This window comes from Ranitomeya variabilis, chromosome 6, assembly GCF_051348905.1.
Source record: "Ranitomeya variabilis isolate aRanVar5 chromosome 6, aRanVar5.hap1, whole genome shotgun sequence".
Lineage (NCBI taxonomy): Eukaryota > Metazoa > Chordata > Amphibia > Anura > Dendrobatidae > Ranitomeya > Ranitomeya variabilis.
Window position 1 is genome coordinate 273,159,462 of NC_135237.1, and position 25,313 is coordinate 273,184,774.

At 41.8% G+C, this 25,313-nt stretch overlaps 1 protein-coding gene across 3 annotated transcripts in view; it reads left to right on the plus strand.

The window, feature by feature from the left end:
- Positions 1-25,313, plus strand: part of LOC143782317 (uncharacterized) — a 73,955-nt gene that overhangs the window by 25,185 nt on the left and 23,457 nt on the right. For all 3 annotated transcript variants that reach the window (XM_077269665.1, XM_077269664.1, XM_077269666.1), the window contains exons 8-9: positions 2,146-2,199; positions 15,225-15,332. In XM_077269665.1, coding sequence (XP_077125780.1) covers positions 2,146-2,199; positions 15,225-15,332 — 162 coding nt within the window. The remainder of the gene's footprint in view (positions 1-2,145; positions 2,200-15,224; positions 15,333-25,313) is intronic.

Sequence of the window (25,313 nt, forward strand, 5' to 3'; positions counted from 1 at the left end):
GTTTGCTGCTTCAGTTTTTAAAGTGGCAATTTGCATCAACTCTAGATTTTTATGAAGGTTAATCAGATGAATTGCAAAAAAATTGCAGTCATTCCTTGCCACAAAAATTAACTTGGTCACAATCATTTCCACTGAATTTTAGCCCTGCCACAAAATAATGTGCTAAAGTAATTTGTGATCTTCGCTTTAGTTCAGAAGATAGTATTATGGCCCACACTAGCCCCTCCAATCAACATAATTGACCCCACACAGTCCTCCACACAGTATAATGGATCCCACACAAACTTCACACTTTATAATTGCTTGCATACATGATATTGGCCCCCACATAGCTTTCCAAACAGTATAATGGCCCTCCACATAGCCCAGCAAGCAATGTAATGGCCTCCACATAGCCATGCAAACAGTATTATCGCCACCACATAGCCCTAAATAAAGTGTAATGGCTTAACCCTTTCACGACATGCGGCGCACATGTTCTGCGCATGTCTGTCCCACTCTATGATGTGGGCTCCGGCGCTGAGTCCACATCTTTCCCGGCACGTCAGCTGTCAACCGTCGCAAAACATACACACACACACACACACACACACACACACACACACACACACACACACACACACACACACACACACACACTCTCTCTCTCTCTATACGCCGTACACACCATACTCACACGCTTACTCAGCCTCTTGCACGGTACCACCAGCGGAACACTGTCAAGAACACACCATCGCTGGGATCAGCCGAATAATTCACTGATTGACGCCATCTTTGTACAGGAGGACCGAATGCGCAGTTTTAATGTGACCGCCGCTATCTGTCTACACAAAGATGGCGGCGGTCTGATTTACTGCACCTGCGCGAATTACGCGAATCGGCTGATCCCGGCCGCAGATGCGCGACGTGTCTACAGGCAGACGAAGCCGATCACATTAAAGGGGTTTTCCCACGAACAAAATTTTAAAAATTGACTGTCTGACCATGTATGGAGCATACCACAACTCCTGGGCAGGGGAGGACGCAAAAGACAACACTGACTTTACAGCAGGGGATCACAGAGGATTCATTTTGTGAGGTAAAATATTTTCTGACTGTTTTTAAACAATATTTTACCTCACATAATGTATCTCCTGCTGTATTGTCAGTATTGTCAGTATTGACTTTTTGCAAGTCCACTAAATCTTATGAACTAGAGTGAGTGTGGGGTAATGTTTTGAATTACGGTACCTTTAAATTTGTGGGACTCTATAAAATAAATTGTCACCCCCTCTCCTCAGATGCTTAAGTACTATTGACCCTACCTCCTGAGTCCCTTAAAAGAACCAACCCTCTAAAACGCTGAAACTGGAAAGCCACTTTTCTCCAAGCACTTACTTTACCTCTGATCTTGACTACCAGAGGACCAAGATTGAGAGGGATATAATCCGGCAACTGTCTGGTAATGTAAATCTCCAGATACTTAAAGGGGTTGTCTTGGCTTTCTGTATAATTTGTGTGTTTATCTAGGCTGGAGAATGCTGACAGTTTGTAATTTTCTCCCTGTCAGCGTTCTGCATGGTGTCCTGGGTATCAAACTTAGTCTGGTGAGCATCTGTCTCCTGATTCTGGAGGAGCTGCTCACTCCCCGACTAGAGTTTTCGTGTGTAGCAGAGAGTGGTGGTATCTGCCACCAGTCTCTGCTAGACCCTCCCACTCCTGCCTCCCCATGCAGAACATAGTGCCAGACAGCAGGGGAATGACTCAGCTGACTGGAGGAACCAGGAAGGAAAAGGCTTCTACATAAGTGAGTATAATGGACTTATTCATGGGGTCAGCCTGTTGCTCCTGTAAATTTAAAAATACCCTACGCAGAATAATAGCTGTGGATTTTGATGGCATGAACCCGACCTGGTCAGGGTGAATAATTGAGGTGATAACTATAGTCGGCCATGTTGCCAGGATTTTCACCAAAATCTTATCTTCTGATGTCCGTAATGATATAGGTTTATATGAGTCCTGGAGTTCCGTCTCCTTCCCTTCTTTAGGAATTACCACAATTATAGTCTCCCACAGGGATCTTGGAAGTCCCCCTATAAAAAATAAAATTGAACATAAATTGCGAGTTTGATTTTACAACCTATAATGGTTTTACCTTTTTTTCAGAAATTGAACCAACCCGAGGACTTTAAAACAATTGATGATTTCATGGAGTACTTGGTAAGCTTTTCTTTTGAGTCTGTATATGAACGATCCCACTTGTTCAAAAACTATTTGGTATCTATGATTTCCGACTTTGACAGACTGCTAGTAAAGACATTGAAAGTGCTTGTACGATTCTACAGCTATTTTGGATGTGCATTGCTTTTAAAGGGATCCGAGGGGTAAAGTGCCTCCTTGCAGAGAGCGACATGTCAAACCTAACATGCCGAGGTGAGGAGAATTTTAAGCCGCAATGCTCCTTCAGGAAATATGCAAATTGTCTCTTCAGAGAGGAAGAGGAGTAGAACTCTACTTCCACCTATAAGAAGTAGCAATAATAAAAATCAATATCAACTCGCTAACGAGCCTTGGCACATGTTTGGAAATCGGTCAGTAGCCACTCACTCCGCCAAATCCGTCCTCATTCTTTGCACTGACAAGGAGCAGTACCCCGAAAATCAGTATCTGCAGATTGAGATTTTGGTTTTAGCTTTTATCCGAAGTCATGTGACAAGACTCAATATGTTGTCGGTCTATTACTACTCCTGGCTATGGGCACATGTTTCTAATATTTCAGAAAGCCCCTTTAGCAAGTCCTGCCCCTCTGCATGACTCCATTGTTCTTCCGACATTGAGGGTATCAATTGTTCTCCAAAGGGAGTTGAGTAGATGTGATTTTGAAATTCAGTAAAAAGGTGTAAATTGTTGATATCACCCCTGTGGGGCCCAGGGTAGTAAGTACACCTATTAGCGGATATCTTGATATGTGTATCCTTGTATGTGGGAATTGGCGCATCATAGAATGTCTCATTTGCAAATACCTATAAAAGTCCCTGTGAGGAACACCATATTTTGTATGAATTTGATCGAATGATAATAAAGTTTCATTTTTGAAAACTTTATCAAGTGTTGTTATGCCATAATTTTTCGAGAATACTGGAACTTTTAATATTTTAAGTTGTGGAAACTTGTGATTATCTCACGGCTGAGGGAAAGAGCAAAACGGTCGGCACTCCGTATTTTGGCATGGTGCTCATGGAGGTAGTATAAGTAAAAAGACCGAGTTCCAGCACTCATGTGTTGAAAAAAGCTGTTTTAATGCAATCAATACAAATCCAAAGACTTTTCAGCCCATTCTGGACTTTTTTCAACAATGCAGTCTGAATACAATTCAAAGCTTATATATATTTACATCAGGGAAATGACATCACATCAAAGACCGATATATTAACATATAAAATGGAACAAGTACATTACAATGATATGTAAGGATTACCCAGAAATTTTCAAAACAGACTTTTTATTCAATAACTGCAAAGTATGAGCTTCTGCATTAGTCAGGTTATCACCACTAAACCAACTCTTTAAATAACGACCAGCTAAATAGCGTAAAAATAAGTCGGGTACCGCATGACCACCTAGGTCACTGCAGAATTCCAGTTGTGAGTTTGGGCTTTAATGAACACCATATGAATGTCACCGTCATACTATGTAATCTCTTAAAGAATATCTTGGGAATCCTAATTGAGGAATGCTCCAATATATAGAGACACTTTGGCAGAATTATCATTTTGAGAAGATTGGTCCTTCCTGTTACAGAAAGGGAAGCTTGGACCAATTTTCAAACTTCCTCTTCAGCATATCAGATAGGGGCACCATTATCTTTTGAATCTATGATTGGGCTTTTGTTGGTAATTATGCCAAGACACTTACATTTGTCAACTACTTTTAGTCTATAGGCCATAGGTTCAGGTACACACGTGGTCAAAATTGTTGGTACCCCTCGTTTAATGACAAAATTACCCACAATGGTTACAGAAATAACTTCAATGTGACAAAAGTAATAATAAATAAAACATCTAGGAAAATGAACAAATGAAAGTCAGACATTGCTTTTCAACCATGCTTCCACAATAAAAAAAATAAAACTCATGAAATAGGCCTGGACAGAAATGATGGTACCCTTGAAAATAATGTAACAAAAGGGACATGTTAAATCAAGGTGTGTCCACTAACTAGCATCACAGGTGTCTACAATCTTAGAATCAGTGAGTGGACCTGTATATAGGGCTACAGATAGTCACGGTGCTGTTTGGTGACATGGTGTGTATCACACTCAACATGGACCAGAGGAAGCAAAGGAAAGAGTTGTCTCAGGAGATTAGAAAGAAATTTATAGACAAACATGTTAAAGGTAAAAGTTAAGACCATCTCCAAGCAGCTTAATGTTCCTGTGACTACAGTTGCACATATTATTCAGAAATTTAAGATCCATGGGACTGTAGCCAACTTCCCTGGACGTGGCTGCAGGAGGAAAATTGATGACAAATCAGAGACGGAGAATACGAATGGTAACAAAAGAGCCCAGAAAAAGTTCTAAACAAATTAAAGGTGAACTTCAAGCTCAAGGAACATCACTGTCAGATTGCACCATCCGTCATTGTATGAGCCAAAGTGGACTTCATGGGAGATGACCAAGGAGGACACCATTGTTGAAAAAAAAATAATAAAAAAGCCAGACTGGAATTTACCAAACTACATGTTGACAGACCACAAAGCTTCTGGGAGAATTTCCTGTTGACAGATGAGACAAAAATGGCAAGACACATCAGCTCTATGTTCACAGGTGGAAAAATGAAGCATATCAGGAAAAAACACTGTCCCTACTGTGAAACATGGAGGAGGCTCTGTTATGTTCTGGGGCTGCTTTGCTTTATCTGGCACAGGGTGTCTAGAATCTGTGCAGGGTACAATGAAATCTCAAGACTATCAAGGGATTCTCCAGAGAAATGTGCTGCCCAGTGTTCGAAAGCTTGGTCTCAGTCGCAGGTCATGGGTCTTGCAACAGGATAATGACCCAAAACACACAGCTAAAAACACCCAAGAATGGCTAAGCGGAAAACATTGGACTATTCTGAAGTGGCCTTCTATGAGCCCTGACCTAAATCCTATTGAGCATCTTTGGAAAGAACTGAAAAATGCCGTCTGGAAAAGTCAACCTTCAAACACGAGACAACTGGAGCAGCTTGTTCTTGAGGATTGGACCAAAATACCTGTCGAGAGGTGCAGAAGTCTCATTGACAGTTACAGGAATTGTTTGATTGCAGTGATTGCCTCAAAAGGTTGTACAACAAAATATTAAGGGTACCACATCATTTCTGTCCAGGCCTATTTCATGAGTTTTATTTCTTTTTTTTATTCTGTGGAAGCATGGTTGAGAAGCAATGTCTGACTTTCACTTGTTAATTTTCATAGATTTTTTTATTTATTATTAATTTTGTCAGTTTCAAGTTATTTTTGTGAGCATTGTGGGTTTTTCTGTCATTAAACGAGGGATACCAACAATTTTGACCACGTGTGTATGTTCTCTGAGTGCAAAATTTATCATTAAATCCAAATGTAGGCAGTACATGATGCTGGAATTTCCATAGAATCAAAGCCTTTTACTGTATGTAAAGATGCAATTTCCCATTGTTTTCCATATTTATGGCCTATTTGTGTTAGAATTTGAACACTTATATTGGCATAAAACCAGATTGGTCCTCATGGATGATATTTAAAATTACTGTTTTTAATCTATTTGTTATAATTTTCACAAATATCTTACAATCTGTGTTTAAAAGAGATATAGGGCGATGGGAGTTACATTCCTCAACTAGTTTATTGGCTTGGAGATCACCACTATGGTGGCAATGTAAAAGGATTGAGGATTTGGTCAATATATTTTTTTTTATATAATTCTACAGGTATGCCATCTGGTCCTAATTTCGTCTAGACTAATATCTAACCAGAAGTAGCTGATTCTCACTATAAAGTTTGGGGAATTCAATGTGTCCTAAATATTCATCAATTTTCTCTGATGTATGATTCAGTTGGGAACTATAAAGATTTTTAAAATATTTGTCAAATCTATGTGCAATTTTTTCCAATTTAAGTAAAGAGGTACCATCTTTTGTTGTAATACACAATATTGATGGGAAAATTTTGGTTCTGTTGAACTACTCATTACAGAAATTTACTGGACTGGTTACTTCAATCGAAATATGTCTGTTTGGAGAAACAAAGCTTTCTCTTTGCCTTTTTCTGTAGGTGAGTCAAGAATCCCTTTATTTCCGAGCCAACTATGCAATTGGATGTCTGAGGGATTATTAACGTACTCAGATTCTAACAATTTACGTTCTTCAGCAAGTTTTCTCTCCCCAACAGCAGATTCCCTTTTAAATATATGAAATTGTGGATCTGACACAACCCCTCAAATAGGCAATAAATGTATCACATACTACTAATTTATCTATGATTTATCTATAATTTATGGATTTATTAGGACCCGCTAACTGGAGGTGTACCTGAAATGTGGCATGGTCCGATATTGCTCTTGGAAGATATTCAGTTTTGCTCAAATCAGTAAATACAGCATCATTTCCAAATACATGATCCATTCTAGATAGACATCCTGTGTAACAGGAGAACTTTAAGTTGGTGCTGCTGTCTCCATAAGTCAATCCAGCCCACCTCTGAGATAAATGTGCAGGGTTGTATTATAGTTATTGATGGGTGTGTTATTTGAGGTGTTTATTCTATCCAAATGTACATTAAGAATCATGCTAAAATCTCCCATACATAGCATTTTAGCATCAGGATACTGTGATACCAAGATTACTGCCTGCTGGAGAATATCCATTTTTACTGGCTGGGGCTATAAATAATAATGAGCACATAAAGTATCATGTGTATAAATGTATATATAAAGAGAAATGTATGGTATATGTGGCATGCTTTTGCGAATGTATCCAAGGCTTATTAGTTCTAGATATCATTTCTGGTGTTAAGTGATTTTCCTGGAGGCAAATTATTTGTGCCTGCGAGCTGCGTATCAGATTAAAGCATTTTTCCAACTATATGACGTACTTTTTTCCTCCAAAAATGTGGAGGAAAATGGGGGTGCTTCTTGTAGTCTGGATGTCCCTGCCCTGGCAGCGGAGGAGCAGTGGGTCACAGGAGGCAGGATCTGGCTGTAGCATCTAACTCCTGTGCTCGCTGCTAAAGAGAAATGAATATTCACCGCATTCCACACCCATGAGCGTGGAGGGCAGTGAATATTTCTCGTTAATAGCATCCTGGTAGGCATGCCCCATCCCTGTCTTGGAATGCATGTCCCCATCCCTGTCTTGGAATGCATGGCCCCATTCTTATCTTGGTATCATTAGCCCCCATCAGAAAAACATTAAAAAAACCAAACCATTACACTTTCCTGCACTCCATCGCAGCGTCTTGTTCCGGTGCCAGCAGCTACTTTATGCTTGTAAGCAGCGCATGGCAGAGACATCATGCTCTGCTTACAAGCAGAGCACAGCTGCCGGAATTCTCGCTGCTCTGCACGCCGGGACTATGTGTGTGGAGGGCAGTGAGTAATCATTGCTCTTTAGTTGCGAGCACAGTGCCAGCCGCTGCCACCGGCTTCCTGCACCTGCCAGGCTTTCACGTATCCCCACTACTAAAGGGAATTAATATTTTACTTCAGCATCAATAGTAAAAGAATGTTAAAAATAATAAAAAATATGGTTATTCTCACCTTCCGACGGCCCCCGATCTCCTTAGCGGCGCACGCAGTACGTTCCGTTCCCAGGGATGCTTTGCGCGAAGGACCTTTGTGACGTCACGGTCGCGTGACCGTGACGTCATCTCAGGTGATTCACGCAATGCATCCCTGGGAACGGAAGCTGCTGTGTGCACCTCTTGAGAGGTGGGAGGACTGCGGGGGCCATCAGAAGGTAAGTATATCCCTACTTTTTATTTTAATTCTTTTTTTACAGGAATATTGTACCTAGGACCTGGAGGAGAGTTTCCTCTCCTCCAAACCCTGGGTACCATCTGCACATGAAGCACTCACTTTACGCATGGTGGGCATAGCCACATGCGTAAAGTAAGTGTTTCAATGCAATCCTATGGCGGCGGAATCGCCGCGATTCTGCAGAAATAATGAACATTCTGCGGATTTTACCGCTATGCGATTCCGCAGCGGGAAAATCCGCAGCATGGGCACAGCAACTGCGGAATCCCATAGGATTGCATGGGAATGCGTTTTTTTAAGCGTTTCTGCTGCGCAAAAAAAATGCGGCATACACACAACATGGGCACACAGCCTAAATCCTGGCTATGATCTGACATAACACATACCTTCAAACTCTTGACATCTATGATAATTAATAACAAATAATCTATAGTTGCTCTATTCTGTAAGATAGCTTTCGGTATCTTGGCATATCTAATAATATATCTTTTAAGGCTCTACTGGTAGTAACAATATGGGTTTCCGATGGTCATTTATATCTTGGCACTACACCAGGATAAGGATGAGGGGGCCTGTGCACACCAGGATGGGGATGAGAGGGGCCATGCATACCAGGATAGGGATGAGGAGGCCGTGTGTACCAGGATAGGGATGAGGGGGCCGTGCGTACCAGGATAGGGATGAGGGGGCCGTGCGTACCAGTATAGGGATGAGGGGGCCGTGCGTACCAGGATAGGGATGAGGGGGCCGTGCGTACCAGGATAGGGATGAGGGGGCCGTGCGTACCAGGATAGGGATGAGGGGGCCGTGCGTACCAGGATAGGGATGAGGGGGCCTTGTGTACCAGGATAGAGATGATGGGGCCATATATACCAGGGGATATTAAATGCAGAATTGACCACATTTTTTTCTTTTTTTTTTTTTTTTCTAATTTCCTCCTCTAAAACCTAGGTGCGTCTTATGGTTCGGTGTGTCTTATAGTCCGAAAAATATGGTAAATACCATATTTCGTTTTTTAGCACTTCCCAAGCTCCTGATGTTCCAGGAAATAAACTTAAGTGTAGCAATATAGATTCCATGCAGTATTCTGATATAGAATATTATGTCAGTCTAGAGAGTATATGAATGCAATGTTTATGACTGACTGAGAGTAGTCAACTTAAGAACAAAATACCTATCATGACAGTGAAAAATAATTGGGGATGCCTATAAACTTCCCAAAACTTGAACATAGAAATAGTTATTAATTGAGTTATCCGAGCCACCAATAACGTTAATAATGAAAATAAAACTCAGCATGGATATCTTATAACACACGATTGCGATGGCTATTGCAGCGTCAATAGCCTTAATAACCTGGTTCTTGCTGAACCTTAGGGTAACTGGGGCTTTGAGCAAGAGACTAAAGCACAAGGCACCCACAGAAATGGGTGCCCCACTCCAGTCCCGAGTAATTAAAGGGAACCTGTCACCAGGAATATCGCAGTTAACCTGCAGATATGGGTTAATCTGCAAGCTAGCAGCGTTATAATGCTGTCCACGCGTGCAGACAGCCAAATGCAGTGGGGAGAAAATTATTTTTATTCTCCCCGCCAGCATTTGACATTCAGTCATGGGAGCGGTGGCGGCGCTTGTTCAGTCACCGCTCTGAGTATAACCTGTAACCGAGCCCCCGACCCTGACTGGCGCTGGCTCTACCTAGAGGTCTTCTGTCAGTCAGGGGTGGGGGGCACAATTAAAGCGGCTGCTCTGTATACTCAGTGTTGACTGAACCAGCGCTGCCCCTGACCCATGACTGTATACCGAATGCTGGCGGGGAGAATAAAAATAATTTTCTCCCCACTATATTCGGCTGCTTGCAGGCGCCAGGCAGCATAATAATGCTGTTAACCTGCAGTTTAATCCCAGGTTAACAGCGTTATTCCTCGTGACAGGTTCCCTTTAAGCGGTTATCTATAAATCGTTTATCAACAGACAATAATAAGATAGCATATAATCACATCGTGAACCGAATTCTTCAAGCCAATCAATATATACTTTTCCTCCCTTCCCCCCCGGTCTCCATCCCTGAGAGAAATGAACATCATCTCCTAGAAATTAACAAATATAAAAACTTATCAAGTGTCTGATTTGCCATTTAGCTTTGATTCAGAGTCCGATTCCAGCCTAGTGAAAAATTGAGGTTAGTCATATCAAAAGGAACCTTTAAGGATATTCGCATCAGGGATACAAATATGTAAAAAAGAACACACATCAATTATGTGCAATCAACCGTATCCTATAAGGCATGGAGTAACAACTTTTAACCAAAATGAATCAATTTAGTATTTTAAAGTAGATGTTTCATGTTCACATTTGACATCATTACTCTCTTGGGTGCCTCTCCCTTCTGGTTGCCTATTTTTCCACTTCCAGTGGATTTTGATAAAAGCTTGCCCTCTCGGCATCTACTACTCAACCTTGCTGGGTACGCCATAGAGTAAATCACACTTAGATTCCTCAGACGTCTCTTGATTGAAGTGAATGAAGCTCTTCGCTTCTGCAAGTTGGCTGAAAAATCTGTGAATAACATTAGTGACATTTTCATGTTGAATTACTTGAGCCCACCGTGCGAGTTGTAATATAAGATCCCTGTCCTTCCAGTTAAGGAATCTGTCAAATGCCTAGTAGAGGCACCTGGAGGAGATGGTTTACCCAGTACACGGTGGGCTCTCTCAACCGCATATGCAGCAGAAAAAGTGGCCTCCAGTAGCAGACCACATATCCATTTGAAATGATCCAGTCAGGTCAGAGATGCTCCCTATGGCTGTATAGATGTTCTGAACTGCCTTCTACAAGCCAGATGACCAATTTTCCCATTGATGCTGGAGAGAGTTTAGCACAATTTTAACATTCATTTCTATGATTATTGTTCTTTGCAAATCTACAGTGTGTATGTGTATGTGTGTGTGTGTGTGTGTGTGTATGTATGTATATATATGTGTGTGTGTTTGTATGTATCGAGCCACGCCCACTCCACCTAGCAGGCACAGGCCACATCTAGCTCCGTGTCTAGAATGGAGTTGCTCCTGTGAGGTATGACGTCAAGGGAAAGGGAGGAGCCTCATGGACAGAGATGTCATGGGGAAAATGAGAGATGTCAGTTGGGAAAATGAGAGAAGTGAGGTGCTGCTGCGGTATGAGGCTGTGTATAGAGAAGCGCTGCAGGTGGAGGCTGTGTATAAGGCCACATTCATACGTTCAGTATTTGGTCAGTATTTTATCTCAGTATTTATAAGCCAAAACCTCAAGTGTGGAAAAATACAGAAGTGGTGACGTGTTTCTAATACACTTTTCCTCTGATTGTTTTACACAATGTTTTAGCTTACAAATACTAAGGTAAAATACTGACCAAATAATGTGTGAATGAGGTCTAATACAGGAGATGACACACAGGTATATACTATATACAGGAGGAGAAGACATACAGGTATATACTATATACAGGAGGAGAAGACATACAGGTACATACTGAGGAGAAAATGAGGTGTGAGGTGAAAATGAAGTGGTGTGAGTGAAAAATTAGAGGAGTGAGGGGAAAATAGTGGAGTAATTTGAAAATGACAGGTATTGAGTCAAAATGACAGGAGTGAGGGGGAAAATGAGGGATGTGAGGGGGAAAATGAGAGAAGTGAGGTGCTAAAACTAACCAGTTAGTTTCTATGCCCAGGTAGCGCCGGGCTCTTCAGCTAGTCTTGTATATATTTAAAAAATATATTTATACAGCACCAACATATTCCAAAACACCTTTACTATTCAAAGGGTACATGTACAGAAATTATCAGACATTACAGATTAAAAGATAGTGTAACAATTCAAACGAGCAGTGAGGTCCCTGGTAACAAGAGCCTACAATACCCAGATAGATTAGCGAAATTAGGATTATTTAGTCTAGAAAAAAGACGACTGAGGGGCGATCTAATAACCATGTATAAGTATATAAGGGGACAATACAAATATCTCGCTGAGGATCTGTTTATACCAAGGAAGGTGACGGGCACAAGGGGGCATTCTTTGCGTCTGGAGGAGAGAAGGTTTTTCCACCAACATAGAAGAGGATTCTTTACTGTTAGGGCAGTGAGAATCTGGAATTGCTTGCCTGAGGAGGTGGTGATGGCGAACTCAGTCGAGGGGTTCAAGAGAGGCCTGGATGTCTTCCTGGAGCAGAACAATATTGTATCTTACAGTTATTAGGTTCTGTAGAAGGATGTAGATCTGGGGATTTATTATGAGGGAATATAGGAATATAGGCTGAACTGGATGGACAAATGTCTTTTTTCGGCCTTACTAACTATGTTACTATGTTACAAACTGTTTGGAAATAGGGATGATTCAAAAGGTAGAGAGTGCTTGTATTGTTTGGTCCAGCCATCTCAAATAAGGGTATTCATATAAATCTGTATAAACTGTCATCAGTCAGTATCCCTATATATCTAGCTACAGAATGTTACTGAAGTATGTGGGAACAGATGATCTAATGGACCACATTCTGAGAAAAATGTATGATGAAAAAACAGAAAAATGTAGATTTCTGAGGTGATGTTAGGGCCCTCCCTAAAAAGATGTGTGTTAGGGCATGCTGAAAACTGTGAACATTGTGAATTAACTGAATTATCTAGGGTAGTGCATTCCAAAAAGCTGGTGGATCACAAGAAAAATCTTGAAAAAAGGAGAGGGAGGTTTTGATTATGGATGATGTTTGTTCTGATAAATATCTATATCTGAGAGCAGGGGTATGTAGGTAAACAGAGATGGGAGAGATCTAGGGTAGTGCAGCACTGTAGAGCGTTGCTGGTGCAGTGATAATTTATCTTGTTTTCATTAAAGGTACCGTCACATTAAGCGACGCTGCAGCGATAGCGACAGCGATGCCGATCGCTGCAGCGTCGCTGTTTGGTCGCTGGAGAGCTGTCACACAGACCGCTCTCCAGCGACCAACGATGCCGAGGTCCCCGGGTAACCAGGGTAAGCATCGGGTTGCTAAGCGCAGTGCCGCGCTTAGTAACCCGATGTTTACCCTGGTTACCAGCGTAAAAGTTAAAAAAACAAACAGTACATACTCACCAGCGCGTCCCCCAGCCTCTGCTTCCTGACACTGACTGAGCTCCGGCCCTAACAGCACAGCGGTGACGTCACCGCTGTGCTTTCACTTTCAGTTTAGGGCCGGCGCTCAGTCAGTGTCAGGAAGCAGAGGCTGGGGGACGCGCAGGTGAGTATGTGCTGTTTGTTTTTTTAACTTTTACGCTGGTAACCAGGGTAAACATCGGGTTACTAAGCGCGGCCCTGCGCTTAGTAACCCGATGTTTACCCTGGTTACCAGTGTAAAATATCGCTGGTATGGTTGCTTTTGCTGTCAAACACGGCGATACACGGCGACCTAGCGACCAAATAATGTGCAGACCTTCTAGCAGCGACCAGCAATTTCACAGCGGGATTCTGATCGCTGCTGCGTGTCAAATACAGCGATATCGCTCCCTAGGACGCTGCAACGTCACAGATCGCTGGCGACGTTGCTTAGTGTGACGGTACCTTAACAGATGGACAACCAGTGCAATGACTGGCAGATAGTGGAGGCACTTGTCTAGCGTCTGGGCAGAAATATGAGCCTGGCTGTTGCATTGAGGATAAATTGCAGAGGGGAGAGTTTAAAGAGAGTGAAAACAGATTAGTAGTCAGTTGCAGTAGTAAAAATTAGAATGGATAATAGCAATCAGGGCCAGGACAAGGTATTTTGGTGGCCTAGGCAAATGAAGCGAACAGAGGACATATGTCCCCCACAGCCATCCCCTCTTATGTCCCCCATACCCAGTCCCTACATATGTCCTCTATAGCCAGTCCCTCTTATGTCCCCCCATAGCCAGCCTTACATATGTCCTCCAAAGCCAACCCACATATGTCCCCCATAACCATCTCCACTTATGTCATCCAAAAGTTAGCTTCTCTTATGTTCTCCATAGCCAGCCCATTATGTCCCTCAGTGCCAGCCCCACGTATGTCCCCCACATCCTGGCCCACGTATGTCTCCCACAATCCACATATTTCCCCCATAGCCAGCCCCTCTTGTGTCCCCCATTCATGGGCAAAATATATTTAAAAAAAAAAAGGCTTATACACGCCTGATCCCGGCTCCCTGTACACCGCGTCTGCCGTCTCCACTTTCTGTAAAACGTGGACGCTGGATGGCGCGATTACTTCACCATATTCTGTCGTCTGACATCCCCTGCTTGCTTGTACCTTCTCCAATAGGTCGCAGGCCAGAAGTGGCCTGCATTCTGCTGGAGTTCCCAGCTGGTCAGGGAACTGATCACATTATCTGCGCCTGATCCGGGCAGCGCGGCTCTGGCACCAGTTGTATTCGCGTCTGATAGACTTGAATGCAGTTGAGTGGACAGAGATGGGTGAGCTGTGTCAGTGACTTTTTGTAGTTTTGAAGGCGAGAAAAGAACAGATTCTGTAGATATTTTCGAGGTGCAGGTGTCATGAGTGAGTTGGTGATTGGATATGGGGAGTATAAGAAAAATCTGAGTCAAATATAACTCCAATATTGCAGGCATGCAGCCTGGGAGTTATGGTAGTACCACACACGGAAGACGAAATCTCAGGTTTAAATTGATTAGTAGAGGGAGGAAGCACAGGTTCAATTTTGCAAAGATTCAGTTTAAAGAGAGGAAAAAATGTTAAATTAACAGACTGTTGTTTTGTGATAGTGCAAGGCTGATGTAATGAAAAGATGTGTATAATTGTGTGTCATCACCATAATGTGGCAGTGAAAGCCAAATCTGCTGATGGTTTGTTCAAAAAGGGGTGTATTGTGAAAAGAGGAGGGGTACTAGGACTGAACCCTGAGGAATGCTAACAAGGGAAGAGGTAGAAAAGCCAGCAAATGATTCACTGAAAGATCGTTCAGAGAGGTATGAAAAGAACCTAGAGAGGCTGCAGATGAGTGTATGAAAATTCGGGCAAGTCACCACTACAAATCACAAACATGACTGGCTCCCGTTGCAGCTCTGTGTGCTCTTACAGAGCTGCAAAATGCAGGAGCTGACAGCCATTTACATGCAGCATTCTGGTCCATAAATCGAACTAAAGTAGTATATGCTGTGATTTTTCTCATGCACCGAGAGAAAAACAGAAATTAAAAAAATTGTTCTTTTTGTGAATGTTTATGCAAAGGAAATCTGTTAATTTTTCTCTGTCGTCTATATTTTTTCAGCGAAACTTTGAAATAAAAAATGATGGTGATGCGTCGTTTATTCAACAAATCACTAAGAACTGCACTAATGCGCTAATGAAATATCGAGAAGAGCAGACTAAAACTCAGGTACTTTTATCCACTAAATAATCTGTAGACATTTTAAACTTTTTTCTTAAACTAATATTAAATATGTAAAACTTTTACATCAATGTCACAATTTTATTTTATCTGTTTATATTTTATCTCAGAAATGTTTTAATGATACATGATACATCAATTTTAAGGTAAAAACTTTCATGGAATTTGTGACCTTGTTCACACTGGTGCTTTTCCTGAAGGGTTCTGCAGTGCTATTATTTATTTATTGTTTTTAATCTTTTTTTTTTTTTTTTTTTTTTATTGAAAGATTCTACAGGATAAGGTTACAAGCATAACAGTTCAGTGTAAGGTCAGAATGATCCATACAGTCCCCTTCCACAATAACATGAATGTAACATCACGCTCTCAATAATAGAGTACACAAATCAAGAAAAGCAAACAAACAAAATGGAACAAAGCGTATTGAGACAATTTCCATTACAGAACATTGCACACTCAAATTAACAGGTTCTTTATCAGAATTCAGAACTCGTACCAGTTCGGGTCATAATAAAAACACACACTTTTTAAGTCTACATATACCGTCACTTTCATATACTGGAAGGGATGTACGTCAGGGTTCGTGTCGTGAGATGGATAAAGTCATGGCAATAGGGGATATGTGCGTTAAGGGTGAGTCGCACCATCTCTCCCATATCTTATGGAACCTGTTCTGGGGACATCCTCTATTTCTATATAATATATTCTCATATGGTATTCTACAATTCACTAATTTTTTCTATTGATTAATAGTAGGAGGTTCTCCCCATCCACTTTAATGCTATTGCTTTCCTAGCCATAAATAGAACTTCTGTCATAATGCACCCACTGGTCTTCATCCACAACTCCCAAGATACATATCTCTGGACTACAATCAATTGGTATCCCAAGTATCCGTCCTAATGTAGTTATCACTTCGCTCCAGTTTCTTCGTATTATCCTACAATTCCAAATAATGTGCCAGAGATCTGCTCCTGATTCCCCACACCTATGACATTCAACAGTTACCAGTCTGCAAATCTATGTAGTCTACTCGGGGTCAGGTAGGATTGATGTAGTATACATAGTTGAATTAACTTATTATTTGCAGCCGGCGACACCACTGTATGTGCATAGGCATCATTCCACTGATCATCAGAGATAGAAGGAATTAATTGCCACCATTTACTCTCTACAGCAAGTTGAGTAGAAGCAATTCTGGAGTTTAGTAGAAAGGTAATAGGGAGGATATTATGCCCGTGGGTCCTTGAGTTGATAGCACTCCTATCAATGGATATCTGGATATTTGCATCCTAGGAAATGGAATCTGGTGCACTATAGCATGTCTCATTTGCAAATATCTATAAAAATCCCTATGGGGGATCCCAAACTTTATATGAATTTGTTCAAATGATAATAAAATGTAATTTTCAAAAATCTGATTAAGCATTGTTGTTCTGTATTTGCTTCCAGAAAATTGAGTCTTGTAGATTTTTGAGGTGTGGAAATTCAGGATTATCCTATATCTGAGTTTCTCCTACTTGATCAGTGAATTTCATAGTACGTTTACTTTCTCGCCATACCTGTATCGCCAAGCTGTGTGTAAATAATAAAAATAATAAACCGTGTGGTGGTCTGTAGGAACCCTCTAATATTGCCCATGGTGTATGTCCACCCAAAATGTGTATGAGATGAGCTTCTGCATTAGTTAGCTTGTCACCAACCAGCCAATACTTTAACGTAGTTGGCCAGCTAGGTAATACAAAAATAGGTCAGGTCCCGCGTATCCATCCTGATTTTTGGGTTTCTGCAGTGAGCCAACACTTAATTTAGGCCTTGATGAACCCCATATAAATGCCACCATCATGCCATGCATTTTCCTAAAAAATCCTTTGGGGACCTTAACCCCTTTCTGACCTTGGACGGGATAGTACATTCGAGGTCAGAACCCTCGCTTTGATGCTGGCTCCGGTGGTGAGCCTGCATCAAAGCCGTGACATGTCAGCTGTTTTGTACAGCTGACATGTGCCCACAATAGTGGCGGGTAGAATCGCAATCCACCCGCCGCTATTATCTTGTTAAATGCCTCTGTCATACGCTGACAGCGGCACTTATCTAGCACTTTCGGCCATTTCGTGCATCGCTGACCCCAGTCACGTGATTGGGGGTCAGCTATGCGTCGGCATGACAACCAGACGTCTATTGAAGACATATTTGTTGATGCCAGATTGCTGTGAGCGCCACCCTGTGGTCGCCGCTCATAGCAATGCAGTAAATCTACTACATAGGAGCGATCTGAGCATTGCTCCTATGTAGCAGAGCCAATCAGGCTATGCCAGCTTCTAACCACCCATGGGGGCTATTGAAGCATGGCAAAAGTAAAAAAAACAAACAAACAAAGTTTTAGAAAAATATGAAAAAAACATAAGATTAAATCACCCCCCATTCAAAATAAAACAATAAAAAAAAAATCAAACCTACACATATTTGGTATTGCCGCATTCAGAATCACCCGATCTATCAATAAAAAAAAGGATTAACCTGATTGCTAAACGGCGTAGCGAGAAAATAATTTGAAACCCCAGAAGTACGTTTGTTTGGTCGCCGCGACATTGCATTAAAATGCAATAACGGGCAATCAAAAGAACGTATCTGCACCAAAATGGTATAATTAAAAATGTCAGCTCGGCAAGCAAAAAATAAGCCCTCACCCATCCCCAGATAACGAAAAATGGAGACTCTACAGGTATCGGAAAATTGCGCAATGTTTTTTTTTGTTTGTTTTTTTTAGCAAAGTTTGTAAAAAATGTTTTATTTTTTTTTTTTACCACTTACCGTATATACTTGAATATAAGCTGAGAATTTCAGCCCATTTTTTTAGGCTGAAATTGCCCCTCTCGGCTTATACTCGAGTCATACTCGGGGGTCGGCAGGGGAGGGGGAGCGGCAGCTGTCTAGTCATACTCACCTGCTCCTGGCGTGGTGTCCCTGGTTCTCCGGCGCCGGCAGCTTCTTCTTGTAGTGAGCGGTCACATGGTACCACTTATTACAGTAATGAATATGGACCCCACTCCACTCCCATAGGGGTGGAGCCGCATATTCATTACTGTAATGAGCGGTACCATGTGACCGCTCAATACAGGAAGAAGCTGCCTGCGCTGGGGAACCAGGAACACCGCGCCAGGAGCAGGTGAGTATAACGCAGTGCGCGATATTCCCCTGCTCCCCGTTCCACCGCCGCCGCGTCTTCCCCGTCGTCTGCAGTGACGCTCAGGTCAGAGGGCGCGATGACGCGATTAATGTGTGCGCCACCCTCTGCCTGAACAGTCAGTGCAGAGGATGGGGAAGACACAGCGGTGCCAGTCGGTGGAATGCGGAGCAGGTGAATATAGCAAGAGCCAGGGGGGCCTGAGAGGTGAGTGTGTCATTTTTTCTTTCTTTTTTTTTATAATCGCAGCAACAGCATATGGGGCAAATGTCTGTATGGAGCATCTTATGGGGCATAATCAATGTTTGTGCAGCATTGTATGGGGCAAATATCTGTATGGAGCCATGTGCAGCATTATATGGGGCAAATATCTGTATGGGGCCATGTGCAGCATTATATGGGGCAAATATCTGTATGGAGCATCTTATGGGGCCATGTGCAGCATTATATGGGGCAAATTTCTGTATGGAGCCATGTGCAGCATTATATGGGGCAAATATCTGTATGGGGCCATGTGCAGCATTATATGGGGCAAATATCTGTATGGAGCATCTTATGGGGCCATGTGCAGCATTATATGGGGCAAATATCTGTATGGGGCCATATGCAGCATTATATTGGGGCAAATATCTGTATGGAGCATCTTATGGGGCCATGTGCAGCATTATATGGGGCAAATATCTGTATGGGGCCATATGCAGCATTATATTGGGGCAAATATCTGTATGGAGCATCTTATGGGGCCATGTGCAGCATTATATGGGGCAAATATCTGTTTGCGGCCATGTGCAGCATTATATGGGGCAAATATCTGTATGGAGCATCTTGTGGGGCCATGTGCAGCATTATATGTGGCAAATATCTGTATGGGGCCATGTGCAGCATTATATGGGGCAAATATCTGTATGGGGCAATGTGCAGCATTATATTAGGCAAATATCTGTATGGGGCCATGTGCAGTATTATATGGGGCAAATATATGTATGGGGCCATGTGCAGCATTATATGGGGCAAATATCTGTATGGAGCATCTTTTGGGGCCATGTGCAACATTATATGGGGCAAATATCTCTATGGAGCATCTTATGGGGCCATTATAATCAGCATTTGTGGAGCATTATATGGGTCAAATGTCTGTATGAAGCATCTTATGAGGCCATAATCAACATTTGTGCAGCATTATATGGGGCATATTTTAATATGGAGCATCTTATGGGGCCCATCATAAACTGTATGGAGCATTATATGGGGCGTATTTTGTATGGAGCATCTTATGGGGCCATCATGAACTGTATGGAGCATTATATGGGGCTCCTGATTCAATATGAATATTCAAAAACACTTAACCTATTGATGTCTCAATTAATTTTACTTTTATTGGTATCTATTTTTATTTTTGAAATTTACCAGAAGCTGCTGCATTTGCCATCCTAGGCTTATATTCGAGTCATTAAGTTTTCCCAGTTTTTTGTGGCAAAATTAGGGGTCTCGGCTTATACTCGGGTCGGCTTATATTCGAGTATATACAGTAGATAAAAAAAGAACCTAGACATGTTTGGTATCTATGAACTTGTAATAACCTGGGGAATCACAATGGCAGCTCAGTTTTAGCATTTAGTGAACCTAGCAAAAAAGCCAAACAAAAAACAAGTGTGGGATTGCACTCTTTTTGCAATTTCACCGCACTTGGATTTTTTTTACTGTTTTCTAGTATACAACATGCTAAAACCAATGATGTCGTTCAAAAGTACAACTCTTCCCACAAAAAAATAAGCCCTCACATGGCCATATTGATGGAAAAATAAAAAAGTTATGGCTCTGGAAAGAACGGGAGCGAAAAGAGACGGGGCTTAAGGGGTTAATTGGGTTCCGATTAATTATAATGCCTAAATACTTAAACTTTTGTACTACTTGTAGTCCAGACTTCACAGGTTCAGTTATATTATCCAAAAATGGCATGACCACAGGTTTGCTCCAGTTAATTTTGAGACCTGACAATTCTCCAGAACAGTTAAGGTCAATTGCTCTCGGAAGAGTGTTCCACTCTATTAAGGAAGAGCACCAGGTCATTGGCATATAATCCCACTTTGTCTATTCTGGAATTTATATTAATACCCTCCACCAAAGAGTTCTGTCTAATCTTAAGCGCAATAGGCTCTATCTCTAGAGCGAAGAGCATCGGGGCAGGGGGCAGCCTTGTCTGGTTCCTGTACCCAGGTCAGAGTATTCCATTTACAAGGATATTGGCTTTTGGCATGCAGTAAAGTAATTTAATCCATTTGCAAAATTTGACAGAGAAACCAAATTTCAAAAGCACACATTGCAAAAATTTCCACTCAAAGGAATCGAAATCCTTTGCCGTGTCTAAAGAAGCTATCGCCTAGGGTTCCCCAAACTTGTGACCTATCTGCGCCAGAATCTGCACTCTTCTAATATTAGAGAAGGTGGACCTTCCTGGCATGAAGCCGGATTGATCCTTATGTATGTTAATTCTGTCACACTAGGGTGCGACCCGTCTTAATTGTCTGTGGTCAAATTGGTTCTCTGGAAGAGAAGGTACGTGCACGGAGGAAAGAACACTAAGACACTGGATCATGTCTCAAATGCTTCTCGCCTGTTTTATTGGCGGCCGAATGTCTCCTTTTATAGGAGTAAGCAAGCAGATTCAGCACATTACATCATTGGGTTTTTCCAACTTAACAGTTATCACAAATCTCTTTTATATTACATATTATAGGTTATTATTTTTATTACTGTAATACTAATCATCTAATGATTATTACTTTAAGACTAATTCTGTACCGCTATCGCCCTAATGGCTGTCTTGGGTCAGGCTGACATCTGTCTATGCACGCATTCTACTTATCGTTGGATTATTGGGGATCGATACACCTTCGTGCAGACACATTTACTCTAGATAAGGGTAGGGGATTTACACAGCCTTCCTAAAGTCCATCTGGACATTAGGTGTGCCTTGGTACATCCTGGTACAGAGTAATCAACAGAATTAGTCTTAGAACATTGAATCAGAAAACCTTAAAGCTACAAGAATCTAATATGAATATATTGTCAGCAAAGCGTCCATTTTGATTTCAGTATATCTTCATATGCCATATATTCTCTCCTTAACATGTATAATGCTTATTATTACTGTTTTCAATCTGTTAGCTATAAGTTTTGTAAGTATTTTGTAATCCGTGTTAAGTAAGGATATGAGGCGATAAGAACCACACTCCTCTACTGGTTTATCTGGCTTAGGAATTACCACCACAGTGGAATCATAAAAGGATTGAGTAAGCGAGTGCCTTGCAAGTTCTTTAGAAAGGGTTTTCAGAAGAACTGGGTCTATCTGATCTATATATCTTTTGTATAATTCTATGGGCATGCCATCAGGCCCCAGAGCTTTCCCATTAGAGAGAGGACATATCTGCTTCCCAAACTTCCTCCCACGTGATATCTCTATCCAAGAACGCCTGGTCTTCACAAGAAGGTTTGGGAAATTCTATTTGGTTTAAATATTTATCAGTTTCCCCTACAATGTTGTTCAGTTGGAAGCTATACAGGTATCTAAAGTTCTCTGTGCTTTTTCCTATAATTGAATCAGGTATTCCCTCCCTTTCCCAAGCCAATTATGTAAAGAGTTATCGGAGGGGTTATTAATATAGCTTCTAGCGATTTACATTCCTCGGCAAGCTTCTGTTCCCCAATAGAGGACTCCCTTTTGATGTATGAAATTGTGGACCTAACGCATCCCCTCAAATATGCCTGAAGTATGTCCCACTTCCAATCAGGGAAATCGCCATGATCTGCTATAAATACCTCCAGTTGATCTGTGATTCTATCGTGTTCCCCTATAAGGGATAGCCAAAACAGATGTATACGGAATCTTAGGTCTGTTAGGGCCCCTAAATGAAGACATACTACCAATGGAGCGTGATCTGACACTGCTCTAGGGGAATATTCAATTTTATTCAAATCTGAAAATACAGCACTGTTCCCAAATACATGATCTATTCTAGATCAGCTCGAGCGGCTGGTGTATAACAGGAGAATTCTTTAAGTGGATGCTGCTGTCTTCATCTGTCAATCCAGCCCATCTCTGTTATAAAAGTACTAGATGGTAGCCCGATTCTAACGGTTCGGGTATTCTAGAATATGTGTGTAGTTTATTTATGAAGATTTTCGAATAATACATTGAATACACAGGATTCGGCCGGCCGGGTGTGACCAATTAGCGAAGCGTGGTTCAAATCCCGCACCAATTCACGGCCAGAGTGCGCCTGCCGCTGATTGTTCGCGGCCTGCCACGTAGTATATAGCACAGCCACGTAGTATATAGCACAGCCGCGTAGTATATAGCACAGCCGCGTAGTATATAACAGCCCACGTAGTATATCCACGTAGTGCATAGGCAGCATCAATAGTAAAAAGTTGGTCACCCAGGGTTAATAGCAGCGTTAAAGGACTGCGTTACACCGCGGCATAACGCTGTCCGCTAACGCTGCCATTAACCCTGTGTGAGCGCTGACTGGAGGGAAGTATGGAGCGGGCACTGACGGCTGGGGAGTAGGGAGGGACTATTTATCGGCCGGACTGTGCTCGTCGCTGATTGGTAGCGGCTGCCAGGCCGATCAGCGACGTGGGATTTCCGGGACGGACAGACAGACAGACGGAAATGACCCTTAGACAATTATATAGTACAGGGGTGTCAAACTGCATTCCTCGAGGGCCGCAAACAGGTCATGTTTTCAGGATTTCCTTGTATTGCACAGGTGATAATTTAACCACCTGCACAGATAATTCCTGCTCCTTGTGCAATGCTAAGGAAATCTTGAAAACACGCATGGTTTGAGGCCCTCGAGGAATGCAGTTTGACACCCCTGATATAGTAGATGTAAAGCAGTGGTGTCCTGATTACCAGGCCTAAAATTTGCAGTGCTCATTCTATGCAAATGTACATTGAGAACCATATTAAAGTCTCCCATACATAACATTTTGGCATCCGGATACTGTGATACAAAAATCACTGTCTGTATGATGCGTATGTAAAAATAAGTCTACCCTCTGGGTCTTTTTTAACCACTTGTACTGACCATCTCAGTGATTTGTACACATGGTGACTACCCCTCTAGAATAGGAAGTATGTGTGGCGTTCTTTTGCCATTGTATCCAAGGTTTATTCATTCTGGATATAGTGTCTAATGTTAAGTGGGTTTCCTGAAGTCATATTATCTGCACCTGCGATTTACGTATTTGGGAGACTACCATATTCCATTTGCTGGCATTTCCCAACCTCCTGATGTTCCATGAAAGGAATTTAAGTGACGCAATATAGACTCCATATAAAATTTTGGTACAGGATACTATTCACTTCTAGAATGTTTTAGATTCATCATATACAGATTACCCTTGGATGATAAAGTATACGTGCAATGCCTATAATCAGCTGAAATTGCAGTTAAGTCTAGAACCATTGACCGATAAAGGCCTTAGAAATACAACTGGGGATGGCTATAAACTTCCCAAAACTGAAGTATAGGCATACGTAGAAATTCTTATATTATTTTCTATCTATCCTAACCACTAATAGTTAAATACATTCAATGCATACCCCTAAAATAATTTCTTCACAAAAAGCATCTACAGAATTATTGGTCCGACCACCCAGTTTTTGCTGAACCCTAAGGGTAACTGAGCTTTTGGGCCAGGAATCGAGACGCTAGCACCCGCAGAAATTGGTACCTAGTCACCATCCCATTTCGGATTCTTAATAATTTCCATTAGCCTTTCCTAGAAGTACAAATTTGGGGAGGTATATACCCAGATCATGGACCCCATCTTTCCAATACATATTACTGCCAATCCTTCTGGGTAATATATTCAGGGGGGTGAGATATCTTTTAGTCAACCAGTATATTAACATTTTAATCAGTCTGTGGGTATAAACTCTATTAGAAATATTTCAATTAGCCATTACAATAACCCAGCACGGCGGTCATAAACATGAATATCAACAAATAGTTATAAACAGTAGCTTGCAGGAATCAAATCAATAATCGCCATCTGAAATATAAAATTCAGTGTTCATACAATAAACCTTTCATATTAACATGCATTATCATTACTGCCTCCTCTCCTTCTTGGAAATCCACTCCTCCGCTTCTGTCGGATTCTGAAAGAAAATCACCCTCTCACCATCCCACTACCCATAACCTGGCTGGGTACGCCATCGAATAAATCACATTGGAACTTTTCAGGCGTCTCTTAATTGATATGAATGAAGCTCTTAGTTTATGCAAATCAGCTGAAAAGTCCGGAAACAACATTACAGTGGCATTTTCATGTTTAATCACTTGGGCATTTTGTTTGTGCCAGTTGTAGAATATAGTCTGTCTTTCCAGTTAAGGAATCTGGCCAGTAGGGATCTTGGAGGAGCTCCCGGAGGATTCGGTTTCCCAGGTACACGGTGTGGCCTCTCCACCGCATATGCAGCAGAGAAGGTGGCAACAGGAAATAGATCACGCATCCATTTTTAAAAGTCACTGGGATTATTTCCTTCTGCCCTTTCAGGCAATCCAATTATGCGGATATTGTTTCACCTGAGTCTGTTCTCTAAATCATCATATTATTGTGTGCACATTTCCATTTTTTGTTCCATCACTCGGATACGTTCTGGTAAGGGCGCCGTTTGGTCCTCCAGACTCGAGATTCTGTCCTCCGCCTGTTGGACTTTCTCTCCCAGGTTAGACTTGTCATTGCGGAGTAGCCCCAGATCAGTTTTA